The following is a 17,091-nucleotide window of genomic DNA, read 5'->3' on the forward strand; positions in this document are numbered from 1 at the left end:
TATGTATGCTCGGTTATTATTCATTCGTATTCAGAGTTTTTTTCTTTCTTTTTTTCTCACTTTTTACTGACCCTTATTGAATTTCCCTGTTTAATGCTTAAAAAAAGAAGAATCTTAAGACGACAAAACCCATCGCTACTAAAAAATCACTGATTATATCCTATCAAGACCTTAACTCATAATTATAGCCTTGCAGCTCAATCCACATTTAATAACAGTGTTTATCCCTGTTGATAACTCATAAGCTTGTCCAAAATAAGTCCACAGAGGCTGTTGTCAGTAGCACAAAATCCCCAGACTATCCTGAGACACACATAAATGCAGCCCTCAGGGCATCTGTGAGAATGTAGAGTTGAATGGAACACACATTTATTTTAAGACATGTCATTTGTGCTATTATCTGGCAAATAACATTGGGTAAAGCAGAATTTTACCCAGCATGCATCTGCCTGTAACAGAAATAAGGCTATACGTCTATAATAAATCTCTGAAAATATCTTATGGAGGGAAACCAAATTGGAATGGGTCAGTGGCATTATCTTATAACTGAGCTGATGGAATTACTTAAGCTACCTGTACAAGGGTAAAGGCTGATTTATACTCAACGCGTCCACAAGTTCGCTTGGGTGCGCGCGACAAAAGTGATGTGACCGCGGCGTTGGCAGAAATGTGCATTGAGTGGGCATGGCAGTGTGCATGTCAAATTTTGTAACTTTCCGCATCCCGAAAATGCACGAATGCGAGGCGAATCTGGCCGAGTATGTACATCTCACCACACCAGCACCCAGTTTGCGTGGCGAAAGTATAAATCCAGCTTTAGCTGACCAAGCTTATTACTTATTTCTAGGGCTGTCAATCAAAATTTTTGATCGAGTTAATCGCATCATTGGCATATTAAATAATTAGCTTAACTGCAGCATCTAATCAATATTTGCTGAGAAAAAACTGAACTGTGCTAAACTACAACAATTCAAAGACATTACTTTGTTAGTTGCAGACAAAAGAAATCACTGATCATCAATAGACATTACAAAAAGTGGCATTAGAAGTCAGTGTTTGTTTGTTTGTTTTTTAAATATAAACCTAGTCATTGTCTATCACATTCCACAGCAATCATATACTGTAGTATGCACTATTTTTTGTCTGTTTTCACCACCTTGCTAGCAGAAGTTATTTACACTAACTTGTCTTTTTAAGCCAGACAAAATTACAATTTAAATCCTGAAGTAGTGCTGTAGGGACAGGGCTTTTCAGGTCAGTAGAATCTGCGATCTCTGATCCAGTTCGTTCACTGGCTTCCATGACTACAACACAATGTGTTTTCCACCAAAAGGCAACCCGATGTGTCAAAATACTATTGGGTAAATTGGCAGTGGGTGGAGTCACATAGATCAAAACAAAAACAGACATTCCGACACAGAACGCACATTTTAAAGTAGAATAACTGGCTGTAGAATTGTTTTTCAGAGAAACGAGTATGCAAATTTAACATTTCCTAAATCTCTGCAAATGTAGTATGGTATTTTATGTTTAAAGTACAGCAAAAAAATTACATACAGCACATTTGCACTAAGTGCAAAGAGCCTCTGCCATTATTTTAATGGACGCACACGTGTCAGATACAAATCTTTGGGGGTTTTTTTCCTGCACCATAAGACATTGTGTGAAGTTAAATACAGCTCAACTCTGAAAAACATGTCTAGAGACCCCTGCCATTCTGCTGCTTTTAAAAGCATGAAGGTATCCAGTGTAAACAGCTCTTTACTCAATCTGCGTGGCCTGCTTTTATAAGTGTGGTATTCAGACTTAATATATATATATATATATAAAATTGGTACTACATGCATTAGAGATTGTTAAATAGAGTTATTTTTGTTTTGTTTTTGCACACAAAAAGTATTCTCGCCGCTTCATAACATTAAGGTTGAACCACTGCAGTCACATGACTGTTTTAATGATGTCTTTAGTACCTTTCTGGACCTTGAAAGTGTTGATTATATTGCTGTCTACGGACGAGTCATATACCTCTCGGATTTCATCAAAAATATCTTAATTTGTGTTCTGAAGATGAACAAAGGTGTGGAACGACATGATGGTGAGTAATTAATGACAGAAATTTCATTTTTATGAAATTTAATCTTTAATTGTACCAAGTTTCATTTCCAAATTCAAATGGCAGAACGAGTTGAGAACTGGTAGTACCTTCGATTCAGAATTATTATTCTGCTTAGTAAAACAGTCAGGGGAGAAACTTTGTTTCAAACAGGGGAAGACATCTTGTGTTGTTGATTCAGCCAGGTCAATTTATTTCAAGGACTGAGACACTGAAAGGGACAGAGCTATTTGGCATTTCTGCGAGGGGAAATGAGAATCTGGAGCATGTACGTTTCATTACTTGAAAAGCAGCCCATATGCTGACCTGAAACGAGGTAAAGAACACTAGAAAAGAAAGTGAAATTTGGAAAAAGACGGAAAAAAATAAATCGGGAGACAGAAAGAGTACTCTCTTTCAAGACCTTACCAGGATGGTGGTGATGACCAGCGAGCGGTTGGAAAGCGAGTCTGTGATGTTCATGCCGTTCTGTCTGGGGACCTCGGTGATGTTGAGCCCCCCAGAAGCACTCCACTTCCCCACCTAGAAAAGATGAAATTTATGTAGTCAGCGTGTGTTTCACTTACCTGTGTGACCCATCCACATTGCAACAGCCCATCTGACTGCATTAGCAGCCCTGTGCTGAGCTCATCCAGAAGCATTAGCTGATTGGCTCTTCTGTTTTTATGCCAATAGGTCTGTGCTCAGGCTCATGAGTAGCTAGGCCCTTGCATACACTCTGAATACATTAACATAGAGGAAGGGCAATTCCACCAAAGGAGATTGCTTCTCAATTCAATTTTGCAAAGGAAAATGTTGAACAAAAGAAAAAGGCGAACTTACGGACGATAACGCTGTAGTGTTATTAAAGGTGTTACTTTTTTCCAGTGTTCAAATACTCCTATCACAGTGCAGCGTCAACTATAAACAAGCCATTGGTTGGTTCATTTCTCAGAAAACTAGAAAGTCTGTGAAGTTTAAACATCCTTAATTTACTTGTTAAGCAAAATTCCATATTTACAGTGAATTTCAGTGAATAGGTAAGCACACATACTGGTGTTCGGTTATGAATTGTGTGCAACAAAACAAAGCTAATGACTAATAACCGAATGCAAGTATGTCCACACACAAGTGCTTGTGGCTATGTTTGCATACTTGCGAAGAGTATGCTTCTGGACTTTAAAAATCTGTATCATTATAATACTGTATATTCCTCTAAAATCGACACAAAAGGTGTGCAAGTGGGTTACAATCAGTGTTGGGTAAAAGTAATTAATTACTAGCTACTAATGTCAAAAGTACTGACGTTTTTAAAATGTGGCACTTTGAGCACTGTTGAGCGGATCCATAAACACCTCTGATTGGCCATTGTGTTCACGCACTCAACAGATATGTCTGTAATTGGCTTCAATGATCAATGCACGGGAGCGTTTGAATTTGAAAGTGGGCGTCTATCCCGCCTGTATCTGTGTAAGCGCTCAGTGAAGAGTGTCATTGGCTACGTTTACATGCACCAATTTACGTCAATCCGAATGAATTGAATCTGATTGCAGATCAGTTTACATGTACTCTAAACATTGTAATCTGATTCAAATATCCATTTATATGCGTTTTAAATACATTCCGATTAAAACTTTTGCGCACGCGCTCTGCGTGTGTGACGTCATATCAATCACACTTGCGGTAACCCGGATTGCGTCAACAGACGATGATCATGAATCGACGATAGCCAGAGATATTGTGAAAAGCATCAAATCTTGGCAATATTAAGAGGATTTGGTATTTCCAATTAATGTAGGCCTGTCTTCTGGTCTATTATTATAGCTATTAGGTTTAGCTTCTTTTATTATTAAATTAATATTATACTATGTGCTGTGAGGATAATAAAGGATTAGGCTATTAGCTATCTTTGAAAATGTTTTAAACATTTTTTTTTTAGGTCTATTATACAATGAATTATAGGCCTATAATTAAAATTATTAAGAGTGTAGGCTATAATATTTCGTAACACCACAGTCATCACTGAAAGTTAAGCGCAGCTTTACTTCAAGCACCGACTTTTAAAAAACAACCTGTTTAACACGAAATACTATTATTCTCATTTGTTTCACTATATGTATGGCCACAAGAGAAATATTGTAATAAATTAAGACAGTTATATACTGTTATCAGTATATTATGTTGAAATTCGTCTCTGAGAGAATATGCTCCATTAATGCAGCGTCAGACAGCTCTGTCACTTTTTACTTTCAATTTCTGTATACTGACCGAGGTTGACACTTTTTCACCGGCATAACTCTTGCACAAAGTTTGCACGTTGCTTCTTGTGTGATATCCATTGGCACCCCTTCTTGTTTTAAAACGGAACGATTTCCAATATTATGACGAAGGGATACAGCTACGCCACTGCCTGTTGGCATACATCTTTACAACTAAAGGCGTGTGGTGTTATTCTTAATTGTTGTTGTTATATTTTGAGTTTGTTGTTTCATAGTGTAAACTAAATGTTCAAATAAAGCATTAAAAAAACAACAACAACAAAAAAATAACTAAAGACGTACACCGCGTAATGCTTGTCAACATTGCACTGCGCATGTGCCCCAGAGACTTCTGAATATGATTGAGAAAGTAGTCGGATTCAAGCATTTACATGGTAATTTTTTGCTGTTGGATCGAATTAGAAAAGGAATAAACCACCCCTTATATCCGATCGAAATTTCATTCGGATCGAGCTCAATTGGATCGATTAAGGCGTTTATATGAACGTTTTTCAATCCGATTGAGCCGTCAATCCGATTACAAATGGATTATTTGGGTGCATGTAAACGTAGCCATGACTATTTACAACATGTTTTTGAAGCGTTGATCATTGTAGCCAATCACAGACATATTTGATAAGTGCGTGAACACGATGGCCAATCAGAGGTGTTTACGGATCCGCTCAACGCTGCTCAAAGTGTCACATTTTTAAAATTTCAGTCCCAACTTGGTATCGAAGTCGGTGCTTTTGACAACACTGCTAGCTACTAATTACATCTTTAACAGTGTACTTAGATTACTGTACCAATTACTCTCTCTAAAATGTATTGCTTGACTTATTGCTTTCTAAATCCCATATCAACCTTGACCAGTTGAACAATATAAAGATAGACATGAAACTGCTCTTTTGATTCTTTTCAAAAAAACAATTGCATACATTTTTTCTTGAACTGACCAGTGTGTAAAGGGAGAATTTTACTTTAAAAACATACATTTTAACATTAAAATTTGATGTTAAATACACTACTTTTTTATTTTACTATATAGAATTGTTGTATATTTAATGCAATTTCATCAGAAGTAACTGTAATTAAATTACAGAAAAATTAAGAGTAATCCCTTACTTTATTTTTTCAAGGGAAAAGTAATTAAATTACAGTAATTAGATTACTTAGTACTGCATTACACCCAATACTTGCAGTGTTGTTGTATTTAAAAGAATTAACTGTCCCTTCCTTTTATTTTTATTTTTTTATTTTTTTTAAGCAGTCATACCTTAATCATACAGATCATAAAACTACAATCATGACAAGAGATACTACTCAATATTGGCTATTTGTTGAACTCTGCAGTGGGACCAATCCAGTTGATTATCAATCAATGAATCTATTTCAGCCAGAGTACTCTATCTGCCTCCAGGGATATAAGAAAAGCTTACCATTAATTAAGGTACACACACACACACAAACACAAACATATATACAGTAAGAGGCAGGCAGTAGAGGGAGTTGAAATGTGAATTAGTGAATAATCCCACTAATATCATAAAATCTGAACAAAAAAAAAAAGCTAGTTTTGCACAAACAATCCCCTGCAGCGAGAAAAAGGAAGTCCTGCGCATTGTTCAGTCACTCCTCAACAAATCATTAATGCAAACGGCCTCATATCTGTCCGTATCTCTCTGTTTCTGGGGGCGTGCGGCACTGCCCCCTCCCGCACCAGCGTATTCATGAAGCCCAAGAGCGGCAAATCTCCGAGCTACGCAGGTGCAATAAACACCCGGTGACACCTGATGCAAATCCGAACATATGCATGTGACTGATTGTACAAATTCAGAGGGATGCACATTTCACATGATATGCTAAACCACTTTATGGGGTGATGTTTCATTATTGCAAATTGACTGCAATTAACTCAATTCATTAAAAGTGATTATCAGGGGAAGGCACAATTATTTATTCACATTGCCGACTGGAGACTTTCTTGGCCTCCTCAAAATGAATACATTTTTTTAACCTGCTTATTCCAATCTAAAATGCAAGTTGAAGTACTTTTTTTCTGAGCATCTACTCCTACAACAGTTAAACGTGTGCCTGTTACTGGGAATTGCATGTTTCCCCACAGAATTAAGGGTTTTATCATTTTTTGCATGCGCTACTGAATTAGAGCGGGGATTGTTACATAAAGATACAGATTTTGTGGAGGTGTTTGGTGCAGTTTAGTTTGTTTTTTGCCTTCTCTAACAGTGTTTACACAAACACACATTGCTGAAATTTGTGTCCACAGTGTGAGAGTCAAACTTGTAAATGAAAATTCATTGACTAATAAAAACAAAATATTAGTGTTTATCTTGCACTTTTTTTCACAGAAGTGAGTGCAGCTAAATTTACTCATTACCGCACAAAAGCATGCTATGTGTAACTTCAGCTGGTCATTAACGGAGGGTTGTAATTAACAGTACTTTGTACACTAATCCAATTTGCTTTATGATCCACTAACTTATGCTTATGTTTAAACACCTCATTTGCTTCCTTGTTAGGAGGTAAATTAAACGTAAGACACAAATTGCTCTTTATTTGCACAGCAATGGTGACCAAATGAGACAAGGTACGAGAGGTTTCAGTGCGCTAGACTGCGAGATCAGAAGGTTATTTGAGGGGAGTAACAATCCTTTGCGATGACGCATCTTTGTTCTTTGGCTGCATGAAAGGTTCTGGCATAATCGTCTATGCAAATCAAAAGTGACTTATTACACATTGTTTAACAGGCGAGCATTAGCAGAAGAAAACAACTTTTGATCATTTTATCCCTCCAGCTGTGCAAAAAAGCATAAAGACATAGCAAAAGCATTATTATTCAACGTGATCTCATAAGAATATGTGTGTATTTTTATGCAAAGTGTGGTTCTACCACACGTACATTTACTTACGTTTTCATACACATAAAAAATATTTTCATATTCAAGTGAGAATGTGTATGAATTCCCATGTATTAATATAAAAATCGTGCCATTAATGTTTTTATTCTGTTGTATTCAATTGTCATATCAATACATGTTTTGAGTCACAGTTATTAAATGCTGTTTTCTCATCAACTTAATATGAAATAACAATTCTGTTTGTTTCGGAGGATTACACAATGTAAGACGACTTTAAAACCTTAGAATGAATAACATTTCTGTAATTGTTTAACCATTTTGTAATATTTAGTTTGTTTGCTGTGAGACACAGAAGGTGTTTTCTCCTATGCAGCGACTAACAATACTCGTCATGATTTAAATTTGAAAGTTGCGCCCTTGAGAAGCGTTACGACATGGTTTACGGCACTGATATTGAACTCTCATTGGTTTTCACCTGCTTCGTCACAGATTGCGACATGCAGTGTTTCAGTGGATTGACATTTGAAATGAGAACCCGCCTTCACGGAGAGAAGCCGGAGTCATATTTCATGGATTAGTAAGTTGTTGTGTGTTTGTGTGGTGGTTTACCTTTTGAAGGCCATCCTCCTTGAGACTCACAATGTCAAGATCAAAGTCGGTGCGCAGACCTGTAGTTCTGTTGAAGCACAGCCGTCCCGTCAGACCGTCCCAATGAGACTTCAAAGCAACAGACAGAGATTTTCAACAATGAAAACACACCAGGGTTCTGCACCATTCACAATTTATTAGCCATTTCAATTGCCCAATTTGAATTTAATTGAAATCAACAAAAGGATGCAGATTTGTATTAACAATTACAAATAGAATTTTTAGTTTCTCAATGTAACCTATGTATAACATATCTGTAAATTCATTAAAACCCATTGAACCCCAGTGAAGTCCACTATATGGAGAAAAGTCCTGAATGTTTTCCTCAAAAACCTTCATTTCTTTTAGACTGAAGAAAGAAAAACATGAACATCTTGGATGACATGGGGGTGAGTGAATTATCAGGAAACTGTATTTCTGAAGTGAACTAATCCTTTAAAGCCTTTATATATAATGCATTATAAAAGAAATTAAATGCATTAATAATGCACCTTATGATGCATTGAGTGATCTCATGAATAATTGTAACCACAGTTATAATACATTATAACACTTATCTATTCATTGTTACACCTTTAGAAAGTATAATGCATTAAAACAACCAATTTCAGATGGAACAAGGAATCTGCAAATATTATAGTGCATTTTATGAAAAGATATCATGCATTATAATGTACATTATTCATACCTTTATAATGCATTATACATTTAAGAAACCATGCGTTACCGAACGGGATTGGTATTTTGTGATATTGTGGCGTTACATGTTTTGACAGCACTGAAGCCGCTTTAGAGAAACCAGCTGATGAAAATGTATTCTACATATTAGGGAGGAAATAGGAAAAATTAATCAAAATGAATGATGTAGCCTAATTTATGTTTTGCTAGACTAATGAAAATCGTCTGTTGTGTGACTGCTGAATTGCAATTCAGTAAATTCCTCCTTCTGCCATTTTAATTCATATTCCATTTCAACATCCTGCGGTGTGTGTCCAAATCCATTCAAATTCACACTCATGAATTGAATGTATTGAAAAGAAGCCAGTTTTTGTCCAAGTATGGTACACATACTTGTGAGTGCACACACACACACACACACACACACACACACACACACAGCTTCTATTTCCTTTTTAATTACATTTTACATCCCAGCGCCTCAGACACATCTTCCCCCAAGACCTCGTCCTAATTAACGACCATCTCACTTGCAACAATCTCTAGAGACTCTGAAAAAAATTGCATTGCAACTCCTCCTCTCCATTCCTCCCTCGTCCCTAAAGCCTAGAGCTCCGCCCCCAAACGACACACACTGATCCGCAGCCCTCTCTATAACCTCTTCCAAATGAAACACCTCCGTTCTCGTTCAGGAGCGAGGACATTTCACTGGAACGTGTGTTCTCCTCTATGCCAAAGAGAGACGAAGCTCTCCACGCCAACTCCACAGCCCTCATTTTGCTCTTCTCTCATACACGGCGCTCCGCAGAGCTGTGTTCAACAACTCTAATCTGCCTATTATGAGTCCCAATCAAAGTCTCTCTTGTGAGCTGAAATAAGAGCTGATTATGACGAGCACATTCGTGTGCGAAACGCACGGTGATGAGAAAGTGGGACACTGTGAGTTTAGTAGTGCAGGGCCAGAACAGAACCAACTCGCTGAAATCCACTTATCTACTGCACTTCAATGAGGCAATTAAAATGGATGGCGAATGGTGATTGTTTATCAGGTAAGATCCACTGTTAAAGAAAAAGATCGCCTCTGAATAATGATGCAGTATTTATCAGTAGTAAGAGTGTTTACTAATGACTAATTAGTAAAGGTATTTGGACACATTTAGATGTCTCTGATTAAAAATACATCAGAATGAGGATCATTTATTTATTTTTTATGGAAAGATGGCGCAGGTGCACTTTTCAGTAACACTTTATAATAAGTATACAGTAAAAAAGACCTTACAAATCATTTGCAAACTATAGTTAATTCATAGTTAATATATTGTAGTCTCTACATTGTTCATATATTAATAGGCTATATACAAATAGTGAGTTCCCTTTCAGTCGGTCACGTTCGACGTACGTCAGTAGTGACCGACGAATTGGGATATCGCTTAGAGAGCCCTATCATCTTCGTGTAAACTAAAACAAGCCAATGGAATTGGCGTGCGATATTTGCATAATGCGCACCGCCCCCGACAGGTGTATATAAATAGGAAGCGGATGCAATCGCACTCTGTCTTTCGCTTCGGAGCCATTTACTGGTGTCCTGTTTGAAGACTCCTTCTTCGTTGTTTTCTGAATTAAAACATTGCCTCAAGAAGAGGATTACAGCGAGCTTCAGTGCTGGTGAAGAGGGCACGTTCAGCGAGGTCGCGAGTGTCCGAGGAGCTGAGCTATAAGCTCTAAAACTGCTGTTTTCACGGCAACACAAAGAGTGTGTGTGTGAGCGATTTGGGCCGGTTCCTCGGTGTGTCAGGGAGTGGTGTACCTGACACATCGCGTCGCTCCCTGGGTGCTTCAGCACGAGTGAGTTGACTTCCCCTTCTAAAAGAGCTTTACAGACGAACCCTGACAGTATGTCATTTCGTCTGTGCGTTACTGGGTGCGGTCGTTCCCTGGTCCCTGCTGATGGGCACAATCGCTGCATCTCGTGTTTGGGCGTTCAGCACGCTGAGGCAGCTTTTGTGGATGGTTCATGTTCCCATTGCGGGAACATGACCATCGCGGTGCTGAGGTCGAGGCTCTCCTTCCTGAAGTCTCAGGAAGCGGGAGTCCCCTCTCCTATGCCGCGTACGACCGTTTTTTCCGGTGGGAACCGGAAGGACGGTACGGCGCTGTATAGGGAGGGCGGCCTGAGGATAACGGTCAGGGCTCCCCCGCCGAGCGGAAACGCTCCTCGGGCCCCTGCCCCCTCGCCAGCACCGCAACCCATCTTTCGCCCGTTGGTTTCCGCTGGGCCCTCTTCGGACTGTCCAGCCGTTACCTTCGGTGCGCCGGCGGAGGATCAGATGTCGGTCGCTGCGTCGGAAGGCGAGTTTGAGAATTCGGGAGAGGAAGATCCGGACGCGCTGCCGCCCTCCGGGACGGTAGCGGTGGCCGAGTCGGATCCCGAACTCTCGGCTGTGCTCTCTCGGGCAGCCTTGTGCGTCGGGCTCGAGTGGAACCCTCCACCCTGTCCCGGCCCATCTCGGCTGGATGATTGGTACTTGGGGGGGGTCGCGCTGGGCAGCCCCAGCGTCCCGCCCCAATGCCTTTCTTCCCGGAGGTGCATGATGAGGTGACCAGGTCTTGGCAGACACCGTATAGTGCCCGTACCAGGCCTGGCCCCCCGTCCGCCTTCACCTCCCTGGACGGCGGGGTAGCCAGGGGGTACGCGAGGATCCCGCCAGTCGAGCGCTCGGTTGCGATGCAGTTGTGTCCAACAGCCACCGGCTGGCGTGGTGAGCCGCGTCTCCCGTCCCGGGCCTGTAAGTTCTCAGCCGGTCTGACTGAGAAAGCTTACAGTTCCTGTGGGCAGGCTGCCTCCGCCCTGCACGCGATGGCCCTCTTGCAGGTTCACCAAGCAAAGGCGCTGTCGGAGATGCCCCAGGAAGGTCCTGACCAACAGCTGCTGGGGGAGCTGCGCGCTGCCACTGACCTTGCCCTCCGGGCAACGAAGGTGACAGCACGCGCTGTTGGTCACGCGATGTCTACCTTGGTAGTCCAGCAGCGCCACCTCTGGCTGACCCTCGCGGACATGCGGGATGCCGACAAGCAGCGGTTCCTGAACTCCCCCGTGTCCCCGGTCGGCCTATTCGGCGACGCGGTGGAGAGCTTCGCCCAACAGTTCTCCGCTGCACAGAAGCAGGCTGAGGCTATCAGTCACGTCATGCCACGGCGGTCCGCTGCTGCCTCCACCCAGCCGCCCGTGGCTCAGCCTCAGCCCGCTCGTCGCCGAGGGCGCCCGCCTGCATCGTCCTCCGCCCCTGCTAAGACGGCAAAGCAGCAGCCTACACCAGCCAGACAGCAGGGTGCCGGTCGCGGGCGTGGTGCCCAGCCCGTCTCCGCTAAGCCCGGTGGTAAACGTAAGAGCAAGACACGGCACTGAGACGGGCAACCTGGAGGGGAAGGATCTTGCTCTTCGGGAGAGTTTTCCACCATCTCTCCCACCCCCGGAGGAGGGCCGGGGGGAATTTGTGTTTGTCTGTCCACCGCCGCTGGCTCTCCGGAGTCCAGCGGTACCCACTTTTTCACAAAAAGAGCAGTTTCCTCAAACTCCAGGTCACAACAAGGGGTGTCTGCCAGTGTGCCAGGCTCCGCCTCGCCGCTGACAGCTCCCTCCCCATTCGCCAGCAGGTGGCAGTGTGTTGGTGCAGACCGTGCCCCGTGCGCTGTCTCCCATGCACACTGCTGCCTCGCAGAGTCCGACCCCACTCCGGGCCGCCCCCAAGCCGTCCGGGTCGGGTCCCTCTCTGCCTTGCTGCCCCACCCCCGGTGCGTCTGTGGTGCCTTTGGTCCCGCTGGCTCAGTGTCTGGAAGCGTGGATCACGCTCCCCAGCCTGTCCAGTTGGCTCATTCGTACTATCAGACTCGGCTATGCGATTTAGTTCGCCCGGCGTCCCCCGGTCTTCAGGGCTGTCCACTTCACTCAGGTGTTGTTGGACAATGCACCTGTTCTCCGGGCGGAGATTGCTGTCCTCCTGGCGAAGGATACAATCAAGCCGGTCCCTCCAGCCGATATGAAGTCGGGGTTCTACAGCCCCTGCTTCATTGTACCGAGAAAGGGCGGTGGGCTACGGCCAATCCTGGACCGTCCCCAGGATTGGTTTGCAGCAATGGACCTGAAGGACGCGTGCTTTCATGCCTCGATTCTGCCTCGACACAGACCCTTCCTAGGTCGGTCTGCGTTCGAGGGTCGGGCATGTCAGTACAAAGTCCTACCCGACATGGTTGTAGCTCCCAGCCGGTTGGGTCTTCAGGTCAACTGGGACAAGAGCAAACTCGCCCCCGGGTAGAGGATCTCTTGTCTCGGTCTCGAGCTAGACTCGGTCGCACGGACTGTGCGTCTCACAGAGGCGCGCGTCCAGTCGGTGTTGAACTGCCTGAGCTCGCTCAAGTGCAGGACAGCGGCTCCACTGAAAGATTTTCAGAGGCTCCTGGGGCATATGGCATCTGCAGCCGCGGTAACGCCGCTCGGATTGCTTCATATGAGACCGCTTCAACACTGGCTCCGCGGCCGGGTCCCGAGATGGGCGTGGCAGTGCGGCACGCTCCGTGTCCCCGTGACACCGAGCTGCCGTCGCACCCTTGTCCGGTGGTCGGACCCTTCGTTCCTGCGGGCCGGAGTACCCCTCGAACGAGTGTCCAGGCATGCTGTGGTCTCCACAGATGCCTCTGCCACGGGATAGGGGGCCACGTACAACGGGCATGCAGTGACAGGTCTTTGGACGGGGCCTCAGCTGCATTGGCATATCAATTGCCTCGAGTTGCTAGCGGTTCGTCTTGCGCTGGCCCGCTTCAAGAAGCTGTTGTCAGGCAAGCACGTTCTAGTCCGCTCACACAGCACTGCGGCCGTTGCGTACATCGACCGTCAAGGTGGTCTACGCTTCCGTCGCATGTCGCAACTCGCCCGCCATCTCTTGTTGTGGAGTCAGAAGGATCTGAGGTCCCTTCGGGCCACTCGTGTCTCAGGTGTGCTCAACCGTGCAGCCGACGAGCTGTCACGGCAGCATCTACTTGCGGGCGAGTGGCGGCTCCACCCCCAGGCGGTCCAGCTGATTTGGCAGCGTTTCGGCGAGGCCCAGGTAGTCCTGTTTGCCTCCCCGGAAACTGCCCTCTGCCAGTGGTTTTATTCCCTGACCGGCGGCACGCTCGGCACGGATGCCCTGGCACACAGCTGGCCCCCGGGTCTGCGCAAACATGCGTCTCCCCCAGTGAGCCTTCTCGCACAACTCGTGTGCAAGGTCAGGGAGGACGGGGAGCAGGTTCTGTTAGTGGCTCCGTACTGGCCCACTCGGACCTGGTTCTCAGACCTCATTCTCCTCGCGACAGCATCTCCCTGGCCGATTCCTCTGAGGAAGGACCCCCTGACTCAGAGACGGGGCACCCTGTGGCACCCGCGTCCCGATCTGTGGAACCTCCACGTGTGGTCCCTGGACGGGATGCGGAGGTTCTGAGTGATCTCCCGCAAGCGGTCGTAGACACCATCACTTCCGCTAGAGCTCCTTCCACTAGGAGTCTCTACGCGCTGAAGTGGAACCTGTTCGTCGAATGGTGCGCCTCTCGCCGAGAGGACCCCCGATCATGCTCGGTCGGATCTGTGCTTTCCTTTCTGCAAGATGGGTTGGAGCGAAGGCTGTCTCCCTCCACCCTCAAGGTGTATGTTGCCGCTATCGCCGCACATCACCACGTAGTTGAGGGTAAGTCCCTGGGGAAACACGATCTGATCGTCAGATTCCTGAGGGGAGCGAGGAGATTAAATCCTCCTCGCCCTTCCTCCGTACCCTCTTGGGATTTGACCCTGGTTCTCACAGCTCTCCAGGGTCATCCCTTTGAGCCTTTGCAATCAGTCGATCTGAAACTAATGTCTCTTAAGACGGTTCTTCTGGTTGCATTGGCTTCCCTGAAGAGGGTAGGGGATCTGCATGCATTTTCGGTCGACGAAACGTGCCTAGAATTCGGGCCCGGTGATTCTCACGTTATTCTGAGACCCCGGCCTGGATACGTGCCCAAGGTTCCTACCACTCCCTTCAGAGATCAGGTAGTGAACCTGCAAGCGCTGCCCTCGGAGGAGGCAGACCCAGCCCTAGCTTTGCTCTGTCCCGTCCGCGCTCTGCGCGTTTACGTGGATAGAACGCGAAGCTTCAGGACCTCAGATCAGCTCTTCATCTGTTACGGAGGCCAGCAGAAGGGAAAGGCTGTCTCCAAGCAGAGGATGGCCCACTGGATAGTGGATGCCATCGCCTTGGCGTATGAATCCCAGGGCGTGCCTTGCCCGCTCGGGTTGAGAGCCCACTCCACCAGAGGGGTGGCCTCTTCCTGGGCGCTGGCTCATGGCGCCTCGCTGACAGATATTTGTAGAGCTGCGGGCTGGGCGACACCCAACACGTTCGCTAGGTTTTATAGCCTACATGTAGAGCCGGTATCTTCACGTGTACTTGCATCCACTAGTCGGTAGACGTGCTGTACCCACTCTAAGTGTCGGCTTGCAATGCCATTCCCGCCACTGGCCGGATACGTGCATACTTCTCTCCAGTCGTGTTCCCCGCTTGGCGAACCCTGTCGAGCTCCTCCGCCTCCCCCTTCGGCTCGGACATTGCGGAGTGTCTGATGCCAGGCCTACATCCGTCGCTGACGCTGTCTGTTGGCTGGGGCCCATATGTCGTGACCCCTCTACGTGAGCGGTCCCATATGTGTATTTTCCACGGTTTAAAACTCCCTACGGGCCGAGTCCGTGTCTTTCCCTTAGCAGAGCCAGCTCTGCTGTCACCTGTCAGATGAGTCTCCCCCTAACCAGGTGGAGCCATCCCAGGGACTCCATATGCGTACTGCCCCCCGGGCCAGTCCATATGTGTATCCCCACGTAAACTCCTCCCCCATTGGGTAGGTAGTGGTCTCCGCAGCGTCCCTCACGGGTTCGCTTCCCCAGTGTAGTCTAGTTTACTTTAGTGGGTATTGGTTAGACAGCAGTAGACTCTCTCGGTGTAAGCTCGCCCCCTTCACCGTCAGCCGGTGCTATGGGCGGCTGAGCTTGCGCTGGGCACTGGAAGGGGTTTCGTAACTGTGGCGTTTTAGTTGGGATCCCAATTCGTCGGTCACTACTGACGTACGTCGAACGTGACCGACTGAAAGGGAACGTCTCGGTTACGTATGTAACCCTCGTTCCCTGAAGGAGGGAACGGAGACGTACGTCCCGTCGCCACAGTTTCTGTACCCTCGCTGTAGTGCGGACACCAGTTGTCTCCTCAGCGAAAAACAGAGTGCGATTGCATCCGCTTCCTATTTATATACACCTGTCGGGGGCGGTGCGCATTATGCAAATATCGCACGCCAATTCCATTGGCTTGTTTTAGTTTACACGAAGATGATAGGGCTCTCTAAGCGATATCCCAATTCGTCGGTCACTACTGACGTACGTCTCCGTTCCCTCCTTCAGGGAACGAGGGTTACATACGTAACCGAGACGTTCTTCATTAATTTTCACTGTAATTAACCAAATTATTATTGTTTAATTAGCTCATAGTAAAGAGTTAGATAATGTTTTTATGCTTTGTTAACAATTTATTAACTGTAAATAATTAGAGTAGGTCATGGAAAATGGGAAAATGGGGGGCGAAAATGTCATCATTATGTGCTTTAAACCAACCTTTATTAGACATTAACTGCATTAGTATCAAGTGTTCCTTAAAAAAAGTGTGTGTGTGTGTGTGTGTTTAATGTATCTGTAAACATTTTAAGGAACACTGAATATGAATGCAATTAATGTCTAATAAGGTTTAAAGCACTTAAGTAATGACATTTTCCCATTTTCCATGACCTAATCTAAAGTGAAAACTATCTACTCCTATAACCAATTAACAATTCATTTACTGTGAGCTAATTAAACAATAATAATCATTAATTATTATTTTAAATATGAATTAATTACAGTGACAATGAATGAAGACCTCACTATTTGTATATAGCCTATTAGTACATTAAAGGGGGTTGCACAGCGGACGCGAAGCTCAGCACCGCACCGCATCTTTAAAATTCGAACGCATTGTTTTCTATGAGTGTACGCACACCGGCGGCGCCATTCAGCGCCTGTCCGCGGCACCTAGCTACGACTCAAAATCCTGCCACGCCACAGAGCACCATTTACATTGTTTTACATTGCATTTATATTATAATATAATATATTATTTATATTATATTTCTCTCAAATCATTGTTAATGTACATACTGACTTCACCCTGTGCTGCAAGATACATTAGTTTTACATTCTTAGTTTAACAGCTTGAATAAAGTCTAAAAATATTGGAAAAAATGTACAATAAATGTAGCTTTTTCTTTCATTTTGCTCTGTTGTGCCATTTTTCCATACACTAACCTCAGTGCGAAATATTAAAGCGTAGGCATAGCCTATATAACGTTTGCCTGTCAACTTAAAACTCACCCATCATGCATCTCATCTATCAGGAGTCGATTCAAAATTGAGCTCACGTATATATAATGCGTGTCCGGTGTGCGATACATG

The 17,091-nt window shown here is 44.8% G+C and overlaps 1 protein-coding gene across 1 annotated transcript in view; it reads right to left on the bottom strand.

Moving 5' to 3' along the window:
• grik3 (glutamate ionotropic receptor kainate type subunit 3) overlaps nt 1-17,091 on the bottom strand; it is a 178,464-nt gene that overhangs the window by 56,974 nt on the left and 104,399 nt on the right. The window contains exons 8-9 of the mRNA XM_048153261.1: nt 7,839-7,946; nt 2,522-2,635 (exon numbers count right to left, since the gene is read on the bottom strand). Coding sequence (XP_048009218.1) covers nt 2,522-2,635; nt 7,839-7,946 — 222 coding nt within the window. The remainder of the gene's footprint in view (nt 1-2,521; nt 2,636-7,838; nt 7,947-17,091) is intronic.

This window comes from Megalobrama amblycephala, linkage group LG13 (genome assembly GCF_018812025.1).
Source record: "Megalobrama amblycephala isolate DHTTF-2021 linkage group LG13, ASM1881202v1, whole genome shotgun sequence".
NCBI classification, from domain to species: Eukaryota; Metazoa; Chordata; class Actinopteri; order Cypriniformes; family Xenocyprididae; genus Megalobrama; species Megalobrama amblycephala.